General features: G+C 37.3%; 2 protein-coding genes across 7 annotated transcripts in view; one reads left to right on the top strand and one right to left on the bottom strand.

The window, feature by feature from the left end:
* Positions 1–7031, bottom strand: part of LOC139990662 (aldo-keto reductase 1B-like) — a 100135-nt gene extending 93104 nt beyond the window's left edge. For both annotated transcript variants that reach the window (XM_072010086.1, XM_072010084.1), the window contains exon 1: positions 7020–7031. The gene's annotated coding sequence lies outside the window, so the exon portion shown is untranslated. The remainder of the gene's footprint in view (positions 1–7019) is intronic.
* Positions 1–18911, top strand: part of Cad89d (cadherin 89D) — a 36361-nt gene that overhangs the window by 3002 nt on the left and 14448 nt on the right. For 4 of the 5 annotated variants that reach the window (XM_072010063.1, XM_072010066.1, XM_072010067.1 and 1 more), the window contains exons 2-8: positions 1369–1486; positions 1628–1780; positions 12989–13119; positions 13618–13776; positions 16355–16463; positions 17317–17519; positions 17681–17809. In XM_072010063.1, coding sequence (XP_071866164.1) covers positions 1678–1780; positions 12989–13119; positions 13618–13776; positions 16355–16463; positions 17317–17519; positions 17681–17809 — 834 coding nt within the window. In that variant the 5' untranslated portion in view covers positions 1369–1486; positions 1628–1677. The remainder of the gene's footprint in view (positions 1–1368; positions 1487–1627; positions 1781–12988; positions 13120–13617; positions 13777–16354; positions 16464–17316; positions 17520–17680; positions 17810–18911) is intronic. The other variant, XM_072010064.1, reaches the window with a different exon arrangement.

The following is an 18911-nucleotide window of genomic DNA, read 5'->3' on the forward strand; positions in this document are numbered from 1 at the left end:
AACAAGTTTAATTATCGTGATTACTCGTTGTAGGAAATACACTTTCAGATTCTTTCCTTCGTACACGAAATTATGACAGCGGTATAATTCCCTCTATATGCATACAATACATGCACGCATTTTGTTATGTAAATATTTTATAAATCATTCTCTTAATTATTTTAGCAAAAGAAAAGAAGCCTACCGTTTGCACGAGGTAAAATAGTAAAATTGAACTGTCGGATTACAGTCTGATAAAAGCAACGATGAAAAAAGAAATCAGATTTCTTTTTCAAAGCGGTAGCGATCGTCGCGAACTACTCTATTCATCCTAAGATCCCCCGGAGTATGTCGAGTTGATTGACAGCCTCGATTCGCGTAATGCCAATTTGTTCGAGTTACGGTCACTAACATCGTCGAAAGTGAAATCGTGGCGTGCAAAAACGCCGACACAGATATTCGTGATAATTTGTCGGCGACTTCTTAACATTCTTCCTATGTCATTGTCATTGTAACCTTACCAGTCGAAATGCGTCTGTCTGATTTATTTAACACATTGTGATATATAAATTCAAATTTGTATTTTTAAGCGTTTAAACGTTCCAATTGAATCATTTACCGATTCGTTCGTTGCTAGAAGCATTTTCTTCTTTGCATACAATGCAATTTACTAGAATAGTAATCGCTGGAAACCTGTCGAACGAGCTCGATAATTAATATTTTTCGGATCAACTGTGTTCAACCATGATTTAACTTTGCAAGTAACTCGAAACGATGTATCGTAGGTACGTGGGAGAAACATTTCGATATTCGAATTCTTCCTCGACCAAACGATCGCATCTTCTTCCCAATCGATTGAAATCCAAACGAACCTTGCACCAGTGTCATCCTCCCATTACGTCAATTTGTCATCATTCTCGATTTCATTCTCACTCGTCCCGTCGAATTTTCCCCGACATCGTGCGTTTCACAACGTAGTCCGTGTCCAATTTACACAATTTCACCGCGGGAACAATTACACGGTCCTACCGCGCGAATGTATTACGCCGGTGCTTTCTCTTTAACTTGAACTTAATTGTACGGTGAACACCGGGAACCTGGTCGCTTCCCTCTCGACGTTGGTACGCTCCTAGTCTAGGTTACATCGTTTTCTATCTATCTGACCGGTATAGTCCATCCAACGATATCTCGCCACGTGTCTCTAAAACTTGGCCCGTTCACGCATTCCTAACATTCGCCCCGTCCACACATCTATAGCACTCGAAACGCAGTCATTCGCAACGCATAACCGCCCAAAATGCACAGCAATATATAAGCGATATATAAAAGATAAGTGCCATGACACTGATCAATCTCTTTTCTTTATTTCCTCGCTGCGTCGTTGAAAAGGCTACACCTTTCGTTATAAATGCGAAGAATACTCCCTTCCACCAGCGATCACAAGCCTAATTGCTCTACGGAACGTCCGATTCCCCCGGTCGCAACAAAAGACGCCAAGATAATTCAGGTGCAGCCGTCTTTTCCAAGCGAGCCATCGCGATCGTGTACATCGAGCGAACGTTGCATCTTTAGTGCGATCGGCGAAGATGCAGCGTCACAGAGCTCGACAGTGTGTGCCAGGTGACGAATCATCGTGAATAATTTGCAGACATGCGCGAGGGTAAGCTGTGACCAAGCTGAAGAAGAAGAGGACCAAAGATGACGCGATCAGGGGAAAAGCTTCCTTCGATTTCGTCGGTACTCCGCTGGTTTACCTTGGCGACGTTCCTGGTGGTCGTCGACCGTCTTGATCTTGCGACAGGTATGTTAAACGATATTTCATGGCTGCGTGAGTTTTAGAACGACGGTTCTCAAACAGTATGTTGTGTCACGCCACAATGTTGAGAATTATAGTAGCGTAAGATTGTAATTCAAAATGCTAAAAAGATTTAATGGATTAATATTTAACAAAATTGAACTTTCTCGAAATTAGCCACAAGTATCCTATTAAACCAGATATAAAATTACGATAGTCATTTGTGCTTGAAACGTTCCGAAACTTGAGAATATCGGTGCGACGATAAGAGAGCGTAGAATCGCCAAATAAATTTTATATTGTTTTCGGCACACGATATTTAATTCAACAGATTCGCCGCACCATTCTGATCGATATAATTTAGTTCTCGGGGATGGGATTTTATCGGTGCTCTTGAACGCTGTACGACCAAGTTTCTGCAGAAATCTACGCGCAAGCTTTTATCACGCAATATTCTGTCACTGCGGATAACAAACAACCCCGTTATTTCTCTCGAATGTAATATTATTTCTACAATATATTATAGTATCGATGGACGCCAACGTTGCTCTTTAATACGATTTAACCGGTCGATGATATTTCATATTATCGAATTATCGTGCACTTTTAAGAAATATTCGTTTTTAAATAAATATCTATTACTAATGAAGATTTAACGCGTCGTTACCGTTTAAATAATTATCCGAAGATTTATAAAATAGCTGAATACAAAGTTTGCTAGTAGAAGAATAAGTTTATAGCAAGATCGCACGTTTCTTTTTAACGTATCGAACTTTTTATCGTGCAAAGTAGTTACGAATAATATGAAACAACCAAATCTTTTTACGCTTTGAACTTGACCTTCGAGAGGCACTGAAATTTAAACCAAAACGAAGCAGAGTTGATCAAACATATCGCAACTTTTCATTCATCCGAGACTCTCTCCAACTAACCGAGTTATTACAGCGGAAAGAACACTTCGTAACTTGGCAACCGTTCTTGCTCTCCAATAAAGAAAACGAAAAATAACAACTGTTCGTAACGTCGATTCCTTGTTCACGCACAACACGAGGAGGAAGAGAGAGAGAGAGAGAGAGAGAGAAAGAGAAAATAATAAGAATATTCTGTGCGGTGTATGATTCTTTTCACGCGTAAAGTGCAAGGCGAATGCACCTAGATAAATCTATTCCTGACCTACTATCGCCCGCGACACTTTGAGAAACGCTGTTTCTTCGCTAAAATGGATCGTTGATTCTCATCGTTACCATTTCAGATCGTGAGATCGAGGTCTCGTTCGTATTGAAACTGCAATTTGATGCTCGTTAATGAACCTTCGCCTATGCTTTGGTCGTGTGCAAATGAATTAATTAAATCGGTGCTTGGTTGGATTTGGCATAATAGCCTAGTCGATCTTAGAATCGAAAATGAAAAATACGGAAGAAAAGTGAATCGTTGGGTATTTAGCTAGTTACCAGATATCGTTGCCATTTTTCGCAGTCTATTCCAATTATTCGTTTCGATTATTTAGGTAAATTACACTGGAGATTAATTTTCTGGGATTTCACTTTTTTTTTTGTTTTGTAACGTTATTATATGTTCTCTCTGTAATTTTTTTTAAATAACGTGTCTTTTTCAATGTCATTCTGTTTCAAGTTTTGGTTCGGTGAGACGTATTTTTGTTTGACGTATTATTCCCTTCTGCGCTCTATAGAAATAATCTCTTTGACAGCTCTCCAAAAGTAAAAGTTTCCTACTTTCTTAGTGTTCGTGTGTTCATGCTCTTCACCTCGGTGCTTTTAATTATTTTCACGGCGTATTCATGTATTCGTACATACGTACGAGTGCTGAGGTCATGCCTACTCATATATACAGTGTCGGAAAAAATTCAAGGTTTTATAGAGATGTTTACAAGATATTTGTAAGAGCGCGGGAACGAAAAATATTTTGACAAAAATCCTTTTTCCCAATAACGCGACAAATAAAATTGTACTTTTTTTTTTTTATCACCAATTTATACGCTGATTTAACGAAAAGTATTATACGAATTTATATCAATAAATTTCCAAATCAGAATTACATCGGATCATGACTTGTCTGTGAGAAAACTTAGAGTTCTTATGGTATTCAAGATTTACAGATTAATAGGATAATAAGATAATAATTAAGATAAAATTTTAACGTTTCAGGATTAAGTTAGAACAAGCATTCGCTATAAAATAACCAGATAAAAGTTACATCGATCGATCGATTCTTCTTTTAAAAACATTTACCCCGAGAAAATTATCCGCAAATCCTCTTGGATGTCGTATTTTAAATGTAGATGATATTTGGAAAGGGTCGATATCGCGAGTCGCGCATTCTCTTCTCTCGAGACTCTCGAGACGGTCCGTATTCTCGTTCTGTCGTGCGAAAATCTATATTATTTCGCGAGAATCTGCGAAATAATGTATCGAGGCCGCAGCGGATCTCCAGTCGCGAGCGTAACGAGTGTTTAGTTCCGCCTTCGGCTCCGGAATTTCGAGGTGTCCTTTTTCATCCTCGGATTAACGGGGACATTCTCGAAGGGAAGGAGACGAGAAGGGCTGGAATTCGACCGACGATATACCGTTGCATAAACTCACGGAGCTACTTAAATGTACGTACACTGACGCAACTTTGACATCAGCTTTCGGAAAATTCGAGACGGACCGTTTTCTCGTTGTGACTTTAAGTTTTATAATGCGTCCATTTACGAACAAAATTTTCGAGGAGGTTTGACTATCCTAATGATTTTTGTAAATGGAACAACTATAGTTCTGCAATGTGTATGTGTGTGTACCTAAATATGTATGCATATTACACGTATATAAATTTTCGTAATCAAAGAGATATGGCGAGGATACAGGAACGCTGATTGAATAAAAATCTGAAAATATCTATCCATTGGATTTTAGTGCTTGGCAGTGTAGTTCAAGGAGATACAAAATCGATTCTAGACACTTGGATAACGTCTCTCGTTAGTTGATTGCTAGGTCAAATATTCTGAAATACTATGTACCGTGTATTACGCTAGTTTACTACTGTGTCCCTCCCACAAGGAAATAATTCTACATTTTCATTTTCTTAATTTTTATCAACTTTTTCATTGTTTCTAATCGTTCCTCGCTGAATAAGAAATTGTCAAATTCTATGATTTTTAATGTACATACGTAGGTATATTATAAGCAGGTATATTAAACTTTGTATTTTTGTGAAAATAGTAGCTTTTAAATTACAATAACACGGTTCTATGCAACCAGCTTTATCAGTCCAACGGAAAGTATTACAGCGTGGGCGGAAACCTACAGTTTACATCCATGCATTTTCTTCAATGGCTGTTTTATACAGCGCTTAAAGCAATTAGGCAAAACACATTTTTAGTTAAAACAAGCGGATGGAAGTTCGCGATGACGAAAACATTAATGCGATAACTTTTTCCATAGAAGCGTATCGGTGTGTTAAGAAACTTTCTCGTCAAACGTTTCGTCTAATGGCTAGGTTTTATTGTTAATATAAAACATCGAATCGTTAAAATAAACTTGACTATGATTAAAAGGATCGTTATCTAGTATTTGGTCTTCTAGTATATAGTATCTGGTATTTAACTCGATCATTAATTTTCGAAGTAATTACATTTTCTTCGTCGTTCCTTGACCTCCTCAAACTATGCATTTGCTATGACAGATTATAAAACGACGGGTTACACGCATCGCGAAGATCGAGGTATTACTTAACACACTTTTCATTTTATAGAAAGGTACGAATGACGAAGTGAAATATGATTTCTCAGTACCCGTTGTGTATACAACGGATGAAGGAAAATTAATAATAATACACACCTGAAATATTACTTTCGATTCAATCGTACTTCGAGAAGCCAGAAGAACAAGTATTAAATCGATAATTTTATAAAAATAACTACCCGACATATTTCACCGAAATAGATACGAAACAGATATTCCTTCCTTTAAATAATCATACGATAATCGACTTTAAATATTTATTCGTTATCTACTTTTACATAGACTTTCCTTCCCGAGTTTGGACGAATTTCTGATTTCACGTTATATCACCGCCTTCGATTCTCGTTTCATTTTTAAAATCTTCATTTCGTTTCAAATACAACAATCCACGAAGAGATTTTGAATACCTATCTCGCAAAAATAAATATATTTCGTTTTTCCAAACAACCAAACGCCGATCACTAAAAATCCTGAAAAATCCACAAAGAAGATTCTCGACCTGATCTTCTTCCCAGCGAGCCAAACGAAATCAATTTATTCTGGAAACAAGCGAACGTAATCCGCCAACACACATTTTCCAGTATATTATTTTATGGTCCGAGCGTTCGTATGGCGAAGATGGCGAATTTTTAAGCATAGCGGAGTTTAGCTCGGGCAAGAGCATCCTAAAACGTAACGACGACGACGAAGAACTTCTGGGACATATGGACGGTGATGTACGAGCAATGAGCATGTCCAGCGATATTCGCTGGTGTCCGCGACGTCGAAGCGATGGAAGTGCGGAAACGTGCAAAAAGCTGGCCGACCTTGTCCCACTTCCTGGGAAGCTTTAGGGAACGAGCTTACTTGTGTAAATGCTACACAACATATGCACCAGCCGCGGCCGGTAGCGCACAACCGAGTCGTTTCGTTATGTAATCGTTTCGTTATGTGTACCGGCCGTTTCAGAATTGTCGCCGTTTCTAGTTGAAGTGTTTCGATGTTACCACCGGTAAGGGACAATCTGTTCCCCGTTACGTGCAACTTAATTGACGCTGGAGACACGATTTTGGATTTTAATTCTCATACACAGACTCTCCTATTTTGCAGATGTTTTAAAAGGATTTCTGTCTTTTTAGATCTTTTAACGGATTTTCGTTTACTTTAAAAAACGTCGAATGAAATTTTTGAAACGTTAAATTGTATATGAAATATCTGTTTGAATACCTCAGATTCTTTAGATCGTGTCAAAAAGTATATAATAATAAAATCAATTAACAGGTTCCGATCACGCTAATAATCCACGTGGTTCGAATAAAATTTTAATAGCTTTGGAAATAAAAGGCGTTTTAATTTTCAGTCTGGATCTCAATTAAGAATAAAAGTAGATATGCTAATTGGGAAAATCTGTGAAAGCGTTTGGAAAGATCTTGCTAAAGCCGAGTCTATAGACAGGTCTTCGGACGAAAATTCTATTTTACGAAGGACTGACATTTCCATGGTACAGTCGTGATTTAAAGTTCATTCTTATAGAGAATTGGAGCAACGTTTCTTTTAATGGGGACACATCTATCTATAGAAAATCCGAAGTCCGAGTATCATTATATAAATATAACGGTGGAAATAATAATGACGCTGATAATGGAAAAATAGTGACTCTATAAATCATTAATTTTATATCAACAAATTGGAATATATTTAATCTTTTACCCTATTTACTTTTCTATGAACTGACCAAGAAGATAATTCTAGATAATAATTGTATTATTAGCCTGGACATTTTCTCACGTATGAAGACAATATAAATTTAGCTGGCATAAATAAATATTTAAAAACGATACGTCAACTATTTATCTCGATCTATGTTGAAGCAAAATTGGGATATACGAAACGAGGTTACCGAGAAAGGAAATTTATGCGAAATTTTAACTATCCGATCTTGTGATTAATTAAACAGTTTCCTAGAAATGGAATCGAATTTTCAAACTTCAATATGCTTCCAATAATGCGCAATTCAAATATACCTAACTACATGTGTATGTCATAGCGTACATACTTTGCTATGAATTTTACATCAACACGCAAATATCGTAAAATATTTTTGCTACTTTAACATAGTTTATCGCATCAAGTCAATTTAAAATGCCCCGATTTTTATAACAAGTGTTATAATACTTAAGTACGCGATTAATGATTAAGTAAAAAAAAAAAAAAAAAACGAATGATTTAATCTTACAAGTTCATTTACCACAAAGAAATAACATAATTAATGAAATATAATTAATAATTCCAAGGTAGACTTTAAAAAGTAATGTTGGTAACATTGCTCCTTTTCTTTTTGCAGTTGACAAATATAACTTCCGAGTACTTCGTATAAGTACGTACGTAATTTCAGATCTCTGAATAGTAATAATATCGTAACGCTTTTCTGTCTTCCTAAAAGTACTCAAAGTTACATCTAAACGTTTGAACCACTCTATACAATACACTCTATGCATCATATACGTGAAAATATATAAATACACGGTACGGCCGTGCATCCATCGCGGTATCCAGTGGAGAACACGCCTGCGACGTTCCATCTTGCCGCCTCTGAAAAGTAATTCTGCCCGAATCGACTCGTGGCAGGAAGACAAAAGCGTGGTTCTAGAAAGAGAAGAAAGAGAAGGGAAGAGACAAACGCGGAAAGAAAGAGATCGCGGGAACAAGGAAAGGAAGAAAACAGGGAAAGAGTGGAAGGAAAACGGACGCGACGGTTGGATGGGAAAGAAGTAGAGAGAACCTTTGGAACAGAAGGACAGTTCCTCTGTCTATTTAAGGTCCTTAAAGAGCGCGCTTCCAAGCGATTTGACGGTTCCTACGGTCGGAATTTTGCGGATTATGCACGGCTCGGAACTTTATCCGGATGATCGATGAAAAGAATCGAGTAACGATTGCTTCCACTAACGAACCTAATTCGGCTTTCGCCGAGCTTTGCCGCGCGTATTCGTCGATTCGATCGCTTCTGGCTTTCGTTTCTGGAAACGAATCCCCAATCTGACCGAAGGAGTATCTTCAAATTTATGGTCGGAGTACTTTTTAATTCGATTTTCTGATCTAAATGAGATTCATTTATATTATATCGGCAACTTGTTTCGATTGGAATTTTCAATCGAATCAAACGTACCTGTACAATAACGCAATAACGGCACAAGACGTTTGTGACGTACGATCGATAATCGTGACTGGAAAAACCTGAAAAGAATTGATCGACCGTGTACCGCGATGCGTGTCCGAGTGCGAGTATTAGCTTCGAACGGAGCATGTGATCGGGTGAAAGTACTTTGCAATACATATATTCTCGGGGAACACCTGCGAAGGTTTAGAAACGCCGGCAAAGCGAATAACGAACCTTTAACTCGAGAAATATGCAAATAATAATGGTCGAACCTGTCTCGTTTATTTGCGCTGAAAATAAGAAAACTGACTTTTCGGTTATAATTTTCATTTCCAGTTCTGTCAGATCGTTTCACACGTTCGTCATATTTTCGTTATTCATTTCCAAAGAAATATAATTCCGAGTCCTCGGGTCGATACTATCCGAGATTGACTGAAAAAATTGCGGAAGACGCCGGACAATATCGTGCAAGATGGCCAGATCGACGCGATGATCGCAGCCCCGAATAAATTAAGATAAAATCTGACACGGTGGGACGCGAACTTCCTCCTGCTTGCCAGTGTATCGTCCCTCCGATCTTTCCCCTTTCGCAGTCGGAAACAATGTTTTACGCTGGCGTCCAGTCTGCAGCGAGCTAATTAGTCGGCTTGCTGGCGAACTGGATTCAACGCATCCACTTGAAATATAAATACCGCGCTTTGTACGTCCACGTGAACGAAAGCGCGATACCGCCGCCAGGGTTTCACGTAGTTAACCATTTCTGCAGTTTGTAATCGGAGAAAACGAACGATAGAAATTAATCCGTATATTATGGTTTTTAACTTGTATTAATGTAAATAATATGCAATTAGAGAGCCTAGATATTCACTTGTAAAGCGTGGTATATTTAATGCTTCTATTTTCATACTCGATTTTTTATTCTTTTAAACGTAATTTTGTTGAAAAATTGTAATCGTTCTACTTCGTCAATTAGTTACATAGAAATGCAGCTTACTTAATAAAAGATGTTTATTTAATAATAAATTGATATTTATCTTTCGACCACGAGTAGCTCTGAGAATATTGCTAACGATACGTTACAACAAAAAACTAATCTTCTCGTTTGGAGAAAAATTTCTAACCAATTTTTGCACGCGGATTTGCATGAGACTTAGTTTCTCGTAGAAGAGAACTTGACCCTCTTTCCAAGAGTGACGAGCATACGTTTTTTACTCCTTTTCTTTTCACCTTGTACCACGTTCGTACAAGTTTCACACTTCGCATGTAATTGATTTGCATTCAATCGATGAGATAACGACTTACACAATTATTATTGAATACCTGTAGTCGCCGTTGAACACTAGAGCATAAACAACGAGCCATGTAAGAAAGATAGTAAAGTCTATTAACATAATTAGTACGGCTGCAAGTAATTATCACGTCTAACTTTTCAATACAAGATTAGATATAAGAATATTTTATTCGCGATAAGTATTGAATAGGTCGTAAAGTATTCCACGTTCTGTTTCTTGCGTTTCAAAGAATGGAATCGAGGCATAGTATAACACGCGATCAAAGCATAACATTTAAATAAATTCATATTTGAAATATAAAGAATTGCTTCTTCAAACAAATAAAGAGATACCTGTGCGATCGAGATCATAACACACGGTGTATTTCGCGTTAATGTCTTTGATTCTTGGTAAGGATAGGATTGGTTCGTTAAAATAACCAAAAATTGTTTTATCAACCGATTGACACAAATTAACTCGATTAGATTCGCGTCAGATCACCACCCCGGTATTTGTTTCAAGAAAAAAAAAAGAGAAAAAAAGGATGGAAGGAGGAAAAGAAGAAAAATCCAGTTACACAGGATTAAGTTATCAATTCTCTGTCAAACATCAGGCAAGAAACGTGTTATTACCTTTTACCCTCGTAAGAAAAACTTCAATGATCTTCTCGAGACATTCTACGAAGACGAAAGACTGGATGAGTTTCTAGAGTCTAGAGTTTAGAATCTACACGGATAACCGACGACCTTTCGGACGCTTCCTGGACGGCAAGAAAACTTGATTACGTTGCCTCGCGTTATGGTACATTGAACCTATCCTCGAGAAATGACGGCCGTAGCACGTTCGATTTTGTCGAGAAAGGCGGCAAAAACCACGTTATCGAACAAGGCGCGATTTTTTTCATCGATGGAAAAAATGTCGTGGACTTGTTCTCGCTCGTGCTCGACGGTCGCCGACATTTGCAACAAAATGCAGGCGCCGATTCGAAGGAAACGCGTGCCATTTAATTGCAACTGCGCAACGCTCGTAACGTGCGTTGGTGGCGAGTTTCGTAACGTAGTATCGTAAAAGTAGAACTGTTCCAGGGTAACTTTGAATTTGGATTCTTTGTATTTTTTGTAATTTTGATTTGTTCGTCCTTTTAGGACGATTTGTTCTTACGGTTACCGTGTTACATTGTTGCGTAATAAACGTCGTTTCGAGATATGTAAGTGGTAGCAATAGGCAATCTAACTTGTTTTAGAATGTAAATTTGTATTCGGAGTAAGAACCCTCTGAACCGCGTAATATCTTGTTTGCAAAAGATATCTGTGTTGGATCGTTGTATAATAATTTATCTATTTATTGATTTATGGACTGATACGAAAATGAAAATACGAAAAAACACGCAAACAAAGACAGACTGGGATGAAACTTAGAATATATTGGAGGAGAAACTGGTAATGGATAATGTATTTCTAAAGAATTCAATATTTATGGAATCAAGTATTCTCAGATTAGGATTCGTTTTCGAGAAATCAGGTTGCGAAAGTATTAACGCGAGGAAATTTCATTTATATTTAACATCATGCGAATATAAGCGCATAGGATAAATATTAGAAACTCGACGAATTTGGTTTATTCATAATCTTCGATAAACATTTAGAATCCTAGTAATCGAAACACCAAGTTTTCAAATTCGTATTAAACACGATTTCTGTACAGATTGTTTCGTTGTTTCGACGAGTAAACTTATCAGCACGTAAACGTATTTATGCACGAGTTTTACATTAACGAGCAAGCTCTATTTAATTACTTTCTCGCTGCATTTACTATGCATCACGTGTTTCTAGTTCTTAATGAAGCATTATATAATCAAGCATTATGTATAAATAAGCAAATACTGTAAAGCATATGCAAAGTGAAACTTGTTACTTCGGGTTCTTATAGCGTAACAGAATTTTCAAAGCTCGACATTTCGATCTTATAACGAATCAACAGCGATTATCGACTAAAGAACGATAATTACTTCTCAAACCGTTCATTTATTTCAGTTTGTTCGTTTACGCGCAAAGTCATTTATACGTAAATTTATAAAATTTGAAATCAACGTCTTAGAAGCGATAAAATTAGAACTACCTTGGGTAGACGAAAGTCCCTTTTCCAGCAGCTTTTTACGTACTTTTAAAAAAATGGAAAAATCAGATCGAGTTGTAAGGTGTAACGCGTCAAACCTGTCCGCCACGGTCCATGAGCTTTAATCACGATAATGATCGATAGCCAAATTAACCGTATCAACATGCAAATTCCGTCGACGTCCTTTCACCTGCTCAAATGGACCTTATATTTTCCAGACTTTTCGTACGAAACGTGTTACTATTACTAATACAGATAGGTACAAACGGTGTCATTTCGTGTTCGGCGATTAACGTTCGAACGACGTGAACATTTGGTTTATTGGAAATAAAAAGAATCGTAACGGATAGGCGAGGGAAAAGTAAAACATTTATAGGAATCAGTCGCAGGAAATGGGAAAGTACGATTGAGAATTACTGTTAGAAAGTATTTGATTAGTTCTGGGATTCTATTTTAAACCGTGAAAACGGATACTTAAATATTACTCTACGCATTGTCGCGAATTGGGTTAAGATATTCCTGGTTTACAAAATATTTTCTAATCTCGGCAAGACTGTTGATGGTTTTACTAAATTATCGTCCAGTAGTAAACTATAGAAGACAACATCTATCGTGATAAACGAACATCAAAAATTGTTATAATATGTATGTATATAATGTATATCAAAATATTATAATTTAAAAATTCTGTTAAATATTGTACCTATAAAACTTCCTGTTCTGTCTGTTATTTATTTTTAAAATAGCTGTTGCTTTCTACTTGCAATTGAAATTCAATCGATATCGGTGTCAATAATTTTATTACACTCTTCATACTAGCGAAGCATAATCGTATTTATGGCTACAGGTCAATATCAAATAGGGTAAAACTTCATCGAAAGATTCGCGAAAATCATTTATTTCACATCGAACTATAAATAATTTATTCATTATTTGTTACTTATGTTTACAGGGTGCCAGTTTTACCCGATAGGAGAGTATCTGAAGTTTGTTAGAGTACCGGAAAATCTAGCTAAAGGCACGGAAATTCTATCGCTAGAAGCTCATCCGAGAAATCATATTTCAATAATGCCAGTCGATAAAGTAAGCATTTCATTTTTACCTTTTTAATACATCGATCGTGTCAGCTTCTTGGTTCTATAATATGTCGTATAATTGTAATTGTCCTCGTAATCGTGGCACATTGGTGTGATAGTATTTCTGAAGAAGCAAACTACTTACGACATAATACACGGTATATTCTAACTTTGCTTGGTTCGATACTGCGCATTTTGCTTAAACAGTTACTTCGACAATAATTCTCTAACAATACGGATATTGGCATATACACTTTGTCGAGTTATGTAGCACTTTGTCAATGTCTAAGACGATAGCTTCCGCCTGCGTTTAGAAACGTAAAAGCGCGAAGAACGATCGTAAGGTATAGTTTCAGTAACGAAGGAAGCGATGATGCTTCAGTGTCGCGTTTACCGTTGAACATCGCTGTTAAATGAACCACGAATGAAATAATTATACCCAAATGGTGTGTTTACCGTTGAACGAGCATGTGCCATCGCGTAATATGACTCGTAACTGTTACAGGACGAAGACGCTCGTTTCTTCACGCACAGGGAGACCAATAGGACGCACGTCTCTCTAGTGCTGGCCCAGTCTTTGGAAGACCTGGTGGACGCGGAGATGCCTAGAAATCTGCTCAAGTTCCGCGTCGTCTGCGATTACTCCGATGGCGGCGATTCCTTGGTAAATTGTGGAAAGCATTCTACGAACGTCCGATTAATTTACCTGCTTTTAGAATATTATGGAAACATCTTTATTACCGTTTCACGGTTCGTTTTCTTCACGAATGTAATTAGATTGTAATGAAATCATCGGACGAGCCGCGTATTAATCCTTGATCGGTATCGTTTGATCGCAGCTGATAGAAGAGAGTTTGAGTTTCGAAAGATGGGTTTTATGCATCTTGTATTTTTTACCAAGAAGGAAACATAATTTTCTATGTATCGAAAAAAGAAATAATTAAGTTTATTGCAACAATTTTTCCCCTGTAATGTAATCATCACCTATACATTCTTTTCTATTCAATTTCATTTTTTACTGTACATTTTACGCGACAAATATCACCAACAAGCTTTATCGTATAAAATACAAAATGCAGATTTCAATAAAGTATCCTAAAATTAAGTGACGTAATAATTAGAGTCTAATCTAACTGCTGTAGTCACCTGTGAACCAACGATACCGGTTCTGCGTTAATAATAAATCACTGAAAAATACGAGTGGCTTGTGGTTCTCTTAACTAATTCAAAAGTCCCTAGACATATTCTACTTTTTCTCTACGGATCTAGTTCTTTCGCCTAACGCGCGGGTGCATGCAAGAGTAACTAGAGCGTGCAGGTACCGGTCTCGATACGACGGACGGACCCTTGCTACCGGTTTTGTAGTTCTGTCACGTGCTAATAAGCGTTTATGTAACTATTTCGTCGAAATACCGCCAATCGGAGAAACCGTTACGATATCGATTACGATTTTTACCGAGCCGCGAAATTTAATTATTCTCGAGGTGTATACCGTTAGCGTTTGTCTCGCGATCGCTCCGAAAAACAGAACCTTCACGGTCGCTTTTTTTCAACAAAATTCCACTGTTTGTTTTCCTTAATTCCAATAATGTAGTTTCATTAAATTCGTCGAAAGAACTACGTACGTATAAGTAAGAATATTATGTCTTTAGCTTTAATTTAATTAATTTAATTTAGAGCAGTAGATTACTATTACTGCTGTCAACGAGATATGGAAACGTAACGTCTTTAGAATTCTTTAGATTAGATCTTTTTAGACAGATAAAGATAAGATCAGAAAATTGTAGTCACGTTTGGTACGAAGGTTTAACAATAGAAAAATGATAATTATTTCTTCTTATTAATTATTCTCGCGTACTGTTAAAGTTAAAGACGGAGGAAGGGGAAATATTTTGCTGCTCTTCTTAATCCTTAGATGCGAGTTTCGTTCGCTATCATCACCTTTGTCGCGAATCTCCAATTACACTTTTAACCAACGTCGAAACTTTGCGTTTGCCCGTCGGTGATTACACGTAAACGTGTTTCATCGAGGTAACACGGTCGCGCAGCGTTTACGCAGCGAGTTCGTCGTTTTCGAGTATGCGATAAAACTGGAAGTACGTACACCGGAGTATTGTACCGTTGTTACGCAAAACCGAGCGATTCTCTTTTTCTTTTTCGTTATTCGTCAACGACCAGATGGGACGTTTTTATGCGTTAATGCAATTTCGGCGAATATGTCTGCCTCCCCTGGTTGGTGATATTAAATATCGAAGAGAATCGGACAGGAAAAGGGAAGCGAGTGCCAGAGAGAACGGAAAGGGGATATGAAAATCGATCCAACGTGCAGCACTAAAGGATACCATAAAGTCGAGAACAGTTTTTCTCCTATCTCCTAACTATCTATCTGTTATTCATCTCTTGCGTTTCTTCCATTTCCTAAGGAATGATATATCTGCTTGGTAACTTGTTCCAATTGTATGGTTTTTCAAGCCTGTTTTTTCACTCTTTTTCTATTCTTTTCGATTCGGACAATATGACGGAAATACGAGAAACAGAACTGGGACGAAATAAAATGTATATTATTAAATATAATAAAAGATGTAGAGCGACATTGGCGTAGAAATATTTGAGCGAGAAGTTTGTAAGAAAGCGAGTGTAAGCGTATAAGGAGAATCGGACGGTCTGTAGTCAGACGCAGTGCCCAATCGATACAACGCTATGCGATAGGCGCTATGTATTTAAGAATTATTTTGCAAATCGTTTGAAGCAAAATTACTAAGATTGACGAAATCTGTGGAAATAATTTTAAACTAATTTTTTAAAGCGCTTCTTTGGCTATCGAATCTGGATTTATACGTATACCTATGGATATTAACATATTTAATCCAGTAAAATCTATTCCACTCCGCGATAGAATTATAAATTTTACTTTTTATTATTACAAGTCTAAGAAAATTTAGAGTAAAAAGTTAAATTAAATATTCTGATATAAATGGTAATAACATAGGATGCAACGATATCAATTAAGGATACCAATACGTCTGCACATACAATATTATTCTCGTAGCCAACGTTCGCTAATTAATTCATTCCTGTTTCAATTAGTTCGAGAATATTACACGTATCAACAGGAACAACGGAGTATGAAAAGTTAAAATTGAAAGAAATTCCGTACAATACCGGATCCTCTTTCAAGATATAGCGCTTTCGAACCTGTACCCGGCAAATAACATCGATACATTTAACGTTTGTGCTCGTAGGTGACGTCCCACCTGTCAGTGACGGTCTACGTGGAAGACATAAACGATCATGCTCCGCAGTTTGTCGATGCGCCTTATCACGTAACCGTGGACGAGCTTACTCCAGTTGGTGAGATATACCGCATACGAACTAGCATATAAGAAATTGCTGCACGAAGACTGTTGCGTGGAAATTCAATTTTGTAGGAAAATGAGTTCCGAAAGAAAGTCGGAGCTTTTCTGTTTCATGAAAATATCGTTTTAATCCATATTTAAATTTCTTAGTCTTAGTTACCGTAAGAAAGAGAAAGGATCTTTTTGAGCGTTTCTTTATGATATATAGCATAGAATTGGTACATCTTGTTTGTTTGTAAGAGTTACTTGAAGTATTTTAAAGACCTAGATTTAGGTAAATTTCACGCAGCTACGATACTATGTAATTTATACCGTAATAGTCGTAAACGCGGTGTAATAGTACGGGGAAAGTAAAATGTCCTTTCTAAAACGCTCGTACTTTTGGAGACCGTCACTTTTGTGTAAACTTTCATTATTAAACTTTCATATCAAAATCTCACCTAGTAAGAGAAGTAAGTAAAAATTGTGTTTCAATGGGAAACTTTTATAAAGTCTCAATACGAACTTTTAAACGTTTCACGCGAAGAAAAAACATAATTACAGAATCGCTGTTAATCAACAACTTTCACGGTGTTCTATCAAAACTCGCGAAGCATCGTCGGTAGACCGCAGATTTTTATACGTATTTATATCTTCACGAAAACGATCAAAGAAGTGGAAGTTAAACATTTAAGACATTTATGTTACTCGATATATATTATAACGAATATCGGATATTCCGTGTATTTCTACGTATGATCCATATTCTATGCGTTTTTGCGTCTTTAAATTTCGCACGAATGCACAGAAATTGGCAGTTTAGTCGACAAATTATTTTAACGAACGAAATTTCTGTCGTTTGATTACAGGCGTGACGATATTTCGTGGGATTCACGCGGTCGACGGAGACAAGCCGAACACGCCGAACAGCGACGTGCACTACGCGATAGTGAAAGGCAACGAGCAGGGCAAATTTTCACTCGAATCCGGCCACAGAACCGCTCTCATACTCCGTAAACCGGTAGACTACGACAACGGTGACCGCGAGTTCACGTTGGTTATCGCGGCTACGGTGAGTACGGTTCGCGATATCATATGCAACGAATATATCCCGTCCATAGACTAAACACGTTAGCGCGTGTATGTTGTGTTCGCGGTGAAAGTCGTCCGACGTTGATACCGCTGAGATAATTACCAGTCTCATTGCCGACTCGTCTGCCCCGTTTGTTTCAGGATCGAGGAGTGCCAGCTAGGAGTACCAACACGACCGTCAAAATCACGATATTGGACAACGATGATCTGGATCCCAAGTTCACCAGGGACGTGTACAAAGCAAAGATTTACGAGTTCTATCCGATGCCGGTAAGTATTTTCTGGATTTATCGTTACTGGAAAGAGCTTGTGGTACGAGCGTTTTTCTTATTCAAATACGAAGTATCGTAAGTGTAAGAAATGACATATAAGATAAAGGATTCGCTTCTAAATTTTCAAACCTCTATGAATAAAGTAGACTGTAGTCAAACGTAACGAGATTAATATTTCGACGTATATTATGTTATAACCATCGGCGAAAGTATGGAGGCATTGGCATTGGCCATGTGACAGTTATAAATCTTTAAATTAATTAAATAATTAATGTAATTACAGTCGCATCTTAGAATGTTCCTCCTCGCAAGTTAATACGATGATAATAATTAGATTTCTCAAACAGCAAGTAGAAAAATGTTCAATTAACACATATGCCTACGATTATCTTCATTCGTGGAAGACGTTAATATATGTTCTGCGAATTACACGTGTAAATCATTCTACTTATTAGAGTAATTGCTGTACGCTGAGAAACGTTTGAAATGTATGTAACTGCACGATACGAAGAACGTAAAATATGCGTGGTATAATTATTACACTCTCGCAATCAGTGATAGTCATCTACAATCGCGAAATCTCTTCGTCGTCCAAGAGTTAATCATTTTCTTTCACCTAAGGAATCTAACGTTCTTAAAACGACTCTTGTCCAGTATCCGGGCAAGTTATCTAACGTGTCGCGAAATCGAAAATTCGTAAAAGTATCGAAAAACTGTGCCAACGGTAATCAGCTGATTGCGCCGGTATGGCGTAATTGTATGGAACAGTGTGTAATTTCGCGGTAGAAAGCATCACGGTGTAACTGTATAAAACCAATCATAATTAACCAGTGACGGGAATTATTTTGTTACGTAATCGTAAAATGGCGTTACCGTGTGTTTATACCACTGTCCATAAAAACCAAGACGCTTCCACTTTTTATCAAAGTGTACGGATTAATAACAAGTTAATAATTCCAAGCGGTATTTACTACTCTCTTGACTCGAGCAGATTTTATTCGAAATGCGGATTGTAAATACCGGTTTGAAAGAAAATCTCTCGGAAAGTGTTATTATATCGCAACCTGTACCTACGCCTACCGAAACCTGTAGCGAGCTCT

Source organism: Bombus fervidus, chromosome 9 (genome assembly GCF_041682495.2).
Source record: "Bombus fervidus isolate BK054 chromosome 9, iyBomFerv1, whole genome shotgun sequence".
In the NCBI taxonomy this organism is placed as follows: Eukaryota; Metazoa; Arthropoda; class Insecta; order Hymenoptera; family Apidae; genus Bombus; species Bombus fervidus.